The following is a 6,956-nucleotide window of genomic DNA, read 5'->3' on the forward strand; positions in this document are numbered from 1 at the left end:
AATCACGGTTTTAGTAACGCAGTAACGCAGCGTTCCTACGGGAAAGTAACGGTAATCTAATTACCGTTTTTGCAATAGTAATCCCTTACTTTACTTATTACTTGAAAAAGGTAATCTGATTAGCCATCTCTGTCCTTGTTAACCCTAAACTCTGTGGCTCGGTGTAATTTCCTCACTAACTTGAATCACTTTTGTTCTCCAGGGGCTGAACTGCATTCAGTCCAGGCAGAGGCCCTCAGCTTTCAGACCCTGGTCCCCCCACATCTCTGCGGGTGATAAGGAGCCCTCCAGTAACCCGCTGGCTCTGCTGAGAGACAGGTGAGAACAGCACCAAGTCCATTATAAACCTGAGTTCAGTAGATGTGCGGTCTAAGGGAAGCTGCTGCTCATGAGGATGGCAGTTGCTTCACTTAGCTGGGTATGTGGAGCTCCCACCCAGAGGAGTGCTCTCTCACTTGTCTGGGTGGGCTGGTGTCACAGGGGTCAAGTCTGACTGTTCCACAGCTTCCCACACTCTACCATTCACACACATTTGACACACTCATGCCGTGGGCACTCACTTGGCACAGTGCTGCCAGCGCAGTCTGCAAAATATCACAGATGATCTGGCCCAGTTTCTCCTGAAGTGGGAGGAAAGAGCTGCGGGCACTTTGACTGTTTCCCAACGCGTTTGGCTGCTGAGGCTGTTCAGATTGGACTGTGTAACACAGCAGTAACAATCCGTACTATTGGATCTCTGTCTTGATAATCGCGTAACCTGGATTTAGGTTATTGTATGTAAAGCAACACGCGTCATGCTGGTCTGGTTTCGTTTTAGCTTCTACAATTACAAGACCCTAGAGAATGCAGTGGCCCCCAACGTCGCCCTCACTCCGCTACCACTAGGCAAGGTAGGGCCTCTGTCCCCATCGATACCCAGCACTTCCTACCCAAGTGGAAGCGAACCTCCAGGTGAGGGCGCACACCCCAACACCAGGCCTCGCAAGAGGAGAGCTACCGAGGAGCTCCAGTCCACAGCACATGAAATCCCTCGGCCTGCTTCCTCAGCAGCCTGCAAACCTCCGCTGCCTCAGGATGACAAGGACTCTGAGGTGGAGATCGAGGTGGAGAGCCGCGACGAAGGTAAGAAACGAACGCTTTAACGATAATCAGATGTGTAAAGGTTGTTTCATTGTTTGGCTAAATACATGTAGCCCCGGTCAGGTGATCGTTTCATCCTCTCTCATCTCCATGGCCTTTTCCAACAGCTGTTTCGTCCATGTCCTCCCTGTCGTCGCCATCTTTTACCTCATCCAGCAGCTCAGCCAAAGACTTGAGCTCGCCCGGTGTCCAAGGTCCCATCTGCACTATCGCGTCAGCCGAAAGCACGGCACCGGCAGCCACATCGGTGGCAGCACCAGCCCCTGTCACCTCTTCAGAGTCGGGCCTGGAGTCAGAGCTGGAGAGTCTGAGGCAGGCGCTGGACAGTGGGCTGGATTCCAAGGAGTCGAAGGAGAGGTTTCTGCACGAAATAGTTAAGATGAGGGTGAAGCAGGAGGAGAAGTTGGGATCGGCCCTGCAGGCGAAACGAAGCCTTCAGCAGGTAATCCTTGTTGGAAGGCAACACGAGTATTATCCTAACTTTTGTGTATTTGCATTAAATACAAAGTGCCAAGGTAAAGAGTGGAAGCATAGGTAAATGGGAACTAACACATTTGCATTGTGTGACATGAAGTGGACTACCCTACAGGGGCCGTAGATTTAAATTTATCACTATGACTTGTGTTTTGGCTTGTTTTAGCCGTCCTTAACAAAAGCTTTACACTCCACAGAGTGTGCACACACAGGAGATTCACTGAGCTTTAGTAGAAGTCACTGTCGTTCCCCACAAAGCTTAGCATGAGTTGGCAAATGATAACAGTGGCAGCGGATGTTGCTGCAAAGGGAAAGGCCAAACTTCCATTTTTATTTTTGGACCATTTTTGGCAGAACAGAGCCGGTGTGGGTGAGCAACACAAGATGCATGCAGAGAAAGAAAAGCAGCCAGACGCCAGTCTACTTTCACTTTCCATTAGAGCTTAGTGCATATCCATGTCCCCCACAAGCTAAACCAGCAGCAGAGCCTCTGCTCTCCTTCCTCCTGTGTTTAGCTCAGTTCATCCTCATAGCTTTGTTTTCATTTCAAGTCTCTGTGAAATACAGGCTGTGATGGGGATGGACTTTTAGTTGTCACTGTAGGAACCAACAAAGCTTGATGACAGATAAGTTAGTCCCAGCTGCTCGTTTCCCATGAGAAGGCGATGGGCGTGTTGCCACGGCACAGACTGACTCTCTCTTAGAGATTTAGAGGAAGTAAACCCAGACTCTGTCAGCTGAACTGGCTTAGTGTAAACACTGACACTGAAGTGTGAGCAGTTCAGAGACAGGACTGTGACAGGCAGCGGGGCGGGTCACGTTCCTACGATGCTCATTTAAGATGTTGTTTAAGCTCTGTGGGCACTCCGAGTTTCTCTCAGTGACGCATCCATGTCTACGGACATAGTTTAGTTCATTCCTTTTATTGAAAAACGTGCCTGTTTGGAAGACAAACAGAAAGACTGTAACATTTGAGACATTCAAAGACAACATATTCTGCTTTAGGACAGAATGCTAAGCACACCCAGGACCAGCCGTAACTCTGAGTTTGAGCGTGAATGGTAAGAGGCTGCTAACCCCCGGCTGTTGTGTTCTCTACTTTGAAGGAGTTGGAGTTCTTGCGGGTGGCCAAGAAGGAAAAGCTGCGGGAGGCGACTGAGGCAAAGCGCAACCTCAGGAAGGAAATTGAGCGTCTGCGAGCTGAGAGTGAGAAGAAGATGAAGGAAGCCAACGAGTCAAGGATCCGCCTGAAGCGGGAGCTAGAGCAAGCCCGACAGCTGAGGGTCTGTGATAAAGGCTGTGAGGCTGGGCGACTCCGTGCAAAGTATTCTGCACAGGTGATGATTCAGCTTTCAAATCCCGTGTGTAATCCCTGTGAGCCAAAAGATCAGGATGTTTGCTTTAAAGAGCACAGATAAAAGAGGGACAGCCACTGTTGTTGTTTCAGTTCAGCTTTCAGAGATTGGCAGTTCACTGCATTCGTATTCTATGAGCAAGCACCTGGTGACAGGATGTAACCTGCTGAGAGAAACTTCTCACTTCCTGAATATAGGATCAATATTCCAGGGAGGCGACGTCAGCTCTGCTTGTGAAAAGCAAGATTCAAACCAACTGACTCCTTTGGGTGTCTTTGAGTACCAACGCTACACACCTGTGTCAAAATTAAGCCGCCCTTTATTCTGCATCACTTTTAGCTTTGTTACAGTTTGAACAAACTTGTTAAAGCATTGGCTGTAAGCCTCGCTCGTTTTAACATTGACTCCCACTTGGAGCCACTGCCAGGTGGCTGTTTGAGGAAACGCAGGAAACTTCCAGGTCGTTCATTCTTTAGCCCTGAAACAACATTTTTACAGTGTATTCTTATAGTTTTTTTGAGTACATGAGCCCAGTTAGTCTGAGTTGTGTAGAGTGAGGTCGGTGCTTTTGACTCCAGACCGTTCTGCTCTCCTCTGCTGTACAGTCCCAGCTGATTTGTGCCCTTGCGTTTTGCAGATCGAGGACCTCCAGATGAAGCTGCAGCATGCCGAGGCCGACCGTGAGCAGCTTCGAGCCGACTTGCTGCACGAGCGAGAAGCTCGGGAGCACCTGGAGAGGATGGTGAAGGAGCTACAGCAGCAAATCAAACAGTAAAAGAGACGGGACACCCAAGGACATTCCCACTGGTGACAACTAACCAAGCAGCCAGCCTTACAGCTGAACCTTTTCCATTTGCCACCATGATCGCCACCCCACGAGTCCCACAGGTCACCCGCATCACACCACTGTTCCTGTGCTTGCCCCTCAGTTTACTGAACACAAAACGTAAGACTTCAAATGGAGACACAGAGAAGAATGGAGGAGCGTTGTCCTTGTGCATGAAAAGTCTAGTGGTACCGTAGAGGAATGACTGGAAGCATGCATTTTCTGAAGCACTGACTTTTGCACCTCTGAACTCGTAGAACTGAAAACTGGAGCACAGTGAACGGCTCTGTAGTGCTGAGTGCGGCTGTGCCTGGATTTTCCTTCACAAGGACACAAGGAGAGGCTGTAGGACTGTGATATAAACTCATAACAATATAACATCAACGTGTGCACCTGCTGGGAGGTGTTACAATGACGTGGCCAGGAGGGAAGGCCTCCACCAGCGCCTCCTGCCACGATGAACCATAGGAGTCTGAAGACATTATAAGCTATTTAAGAGATTACATAGCGATATGTAGAGTACACAAAGAGCGTTTTTCTGTTTTTCTGTGCTATTGGAGGGAAAAATGAACAAATGGACTTCCCAATGTGCTGCGGGGGTTTGTCAGGGAGCCATCGCAGCCCATTGGGGCGACTCCCCAAACACGATAGGATATGAAAACATGGCAAATGATTTTAACATGAAAGATTAGGTTTGGCTTTGTGTTCAACAGGCACATTTTCCATTTCAAATGAAGCCTCAAAGATGATCCCTACCAGTCACTTGGTGACGAGTTTTTAAACGAGCTCTTTTATTGGATGCTCTGCATACACTCACATACAAGTCGCATTTTATTTGAGTGTTTGAGTCCTGAAGTCTGTAACACACTCCAGATGTTTTCGTGCCGTCGCAGTGGGCTGGGTGGTTGGTCTTGTCCGTAACCACAAAGTGTTCATTTGAATTAAAGTATGTACATATAAATATACCTTTCTTTTTTTAAACTTTACAATAATGAATCGCACTTTGTCATGAGGTGAAAACAGCCCCTCCCCCATCGTACTCCCACTATTTTCAGCAATCTTTCTTTGAAAGCATCATCTTATACGCGACTCCTACCATATAGCATTTTGTTGATTATATGCATTTTCAAAAGAATATTGCTGCTCTGTTTTCATTAGGAAAGTATTGTAAATAAGCAGGAAGCCGGCGTTGGGCAGCAGCACACTCTCCAGTCTGACAACAGGAGCACGAACAAACGTTGTATTCAGAAGCCGGAGGCTGTGAATCAGCCGCCACACTGTGGATGCAATACAATCAGAATGTACATTGTGTTGATGCTAGTTTTCCTTTAATTATTGATGTTGTTTTAAATGTGAAAATATTTTATTATTTGTCTGTTGTGTTGAAGTTTTTACTTTCTAAAGAAGAATACTTCAAACTAACAGTTCTGTTCACATTTTTAATAGAAAACTAATTTTCTTTATGCATGAAATTTGACAGCGTTTGCCATACTTATAGTCAGTTATTGGGCATTGATACTGTACATGTAAGGGTTTTATTGTGTTATGCAATATCAAACAATTTGTCTTATTTAGAAATGTTATTAAAAAAAGCAACACGTGTATGTTGTTCTTAAGAGAAAATCAAACTTCACACAAAGAAAAAAACTAATCAATGCTGGAAAACCTAAAGTGCCTGAAGGAGGGCCAAAGGTTTCCAGAGCAGGACAGGTGATGCTGAAGCTGTCAGAGGGAGGGGTGTCACATCAAGCCCCGCCCTCGCTCTGCAGCTCTTTATATCAGTATTCTGAGAATCCACCAGTTTACTCATGTTTCCCTTTCAGCGCAACGAACAAACTTCACAATCCTAAAAAGCTTTGGGCGTTTTTCTGAACGATTGCTTTCCTCGCCCCGTACTTGAAATCAATTATGTGCACGCTGTGGCAAAAAAGCCACCTGCTTTGGCAAATTGTTACTCTGGGTTTGGCAGAGCTGAAATTGGTACATTTTGTAGTTGTTTTTACGAAATAGCTAATGGCCTTACAGTGCTTGTGGTTTTCTACAAAAGAAGGAGACAATGACATTTGGCTTTTTGTCCTCCTGACGTTTAAAAACACATTTTATTTTCTAAAGAACCATTTTGCTAAACGACGGCAGCAAAGCAGCAATAACAGTCCACATTAGTATACTAGCCAGTGTGAAGAGTTGAATAAGAATTTACAAATGTAAATATTTTTTCATTTACGATATTGTAATAATATATGTACATGGTGTTTCCTTTTTCAAAAACTCTTTTCTTACAATAGCTGGTGGGGAGTTTGTTTTTTTTTAACTTTGTGTTTTAACTGAGATGTTTCAAAAACAGTTCATGCATAAGAGAATTTAATCTTCTTTTTTTTTTTTTTTTTTTTTTACTGTAGTCTTTATATGACATGACTTTTTTCACCACTCATGAATTTTTAACAGTGTGTTTGGGATCAGCTGACCTGCAGTACAGGTCGCACACAGCTACACCTACTATATCACCGTGCTGATTCTTTTCCCTTCATCCTCATGTATCTTTTTAGCCCTGTGCTGCTGCTAATACTATATACAGTACTAGAAATATTTTTATGTAAGAGGCGAGCGCTCCCATGTATTAATGCCACACATACAGTATGAAAAGAGGCTTGGCTTATTCATCTATTTCCTTTATTTTCTTGATTCTTCATGCCTTTCTCTTCCAGCGCCACTGTTCCCTTCTCTAACGATACAGATATATTGTAAAGGAAAGGACTTTATGAGATTATGTTTGAAAATAGCTATGCTTATATACTACAGTGACTGAATGTACAGTGTATAGATGCATTACCACAAATAAAGTTGTTTGTCCAGATAGAACGACCTTGCTTCCTGTTTTTGGTGCCTTGTTAGCAAACAGCTATTATTTGCACTCAGTGCCTTTTTTGTTTTCAATTCTGACCGATGGATTCAGTGCAGTTCACAAGGAGACTGCAAGAATACCTCGGTCTAAACCTTGGTGTTGTAAAGTGGAAATACACATATGTCTGGATTCATGTGTTGATAGTTCCTACTATCTGTGTGTTCCAGTAGAGAAGAAAAATAAAGTGTCCTTTTACCATCAAAGAAAGTTGTGAAGGAAAAAGAGACTGTGGAGAATCAAACTGCAGTTAAGATGGGCT

At 44.8% G+C, this 6,956-nt stretch overlaps 1 protein-coding gene across 1 annotated transcript in view; it reads left to right on the plus strand.

Annotated features, from left to right (window-relative positions):
- Nucleotides 1-6,654, plus strand: part of skia (v-ski avian sarcoma viral oncogene homolog a) — a 65,855-nt gene extending 59,201 nt beyond the window's left edge. The window contains exons 3-7 of the mRNA XM_082518486.1: nt 203-318; nt 818-1,122; nt 1,248-1,582; nt 2,721-2,951; nt 3,607-6,654. Of these exons, the coding sequence (XP_082374612.1) occupies nt 203-318; nt 818-1,122; nt 1,248-1,582; nt 2,721-2,951; nt 3,607-3,744 (1,125 nt within the window). The 3' untranslated portion in view covers nt 3,745-6,654. The remainder of the gene's footprint in view (nt 1-202; nt 319-817; nt 1,123-1,247; nt 1,583-2,720; nt 2,952-3,606) is intronic.
- Nucleotides 6,655-6,956: the final 302 nt, after the last annotated feature.

The sequence above is a fragment of the Aulonocara stuartgranti genome (assembly GCF_965226115.1).
Source record: "Aulonocara stuartgranti genome assembly, chromosome: 20".
Lineage (NCBI taxonomy): Eukaryota > Metazoa > Chordata > Actinopteri > Cichliformes > Cichlidae > Aulonocara > Aulonocara stuartgranti.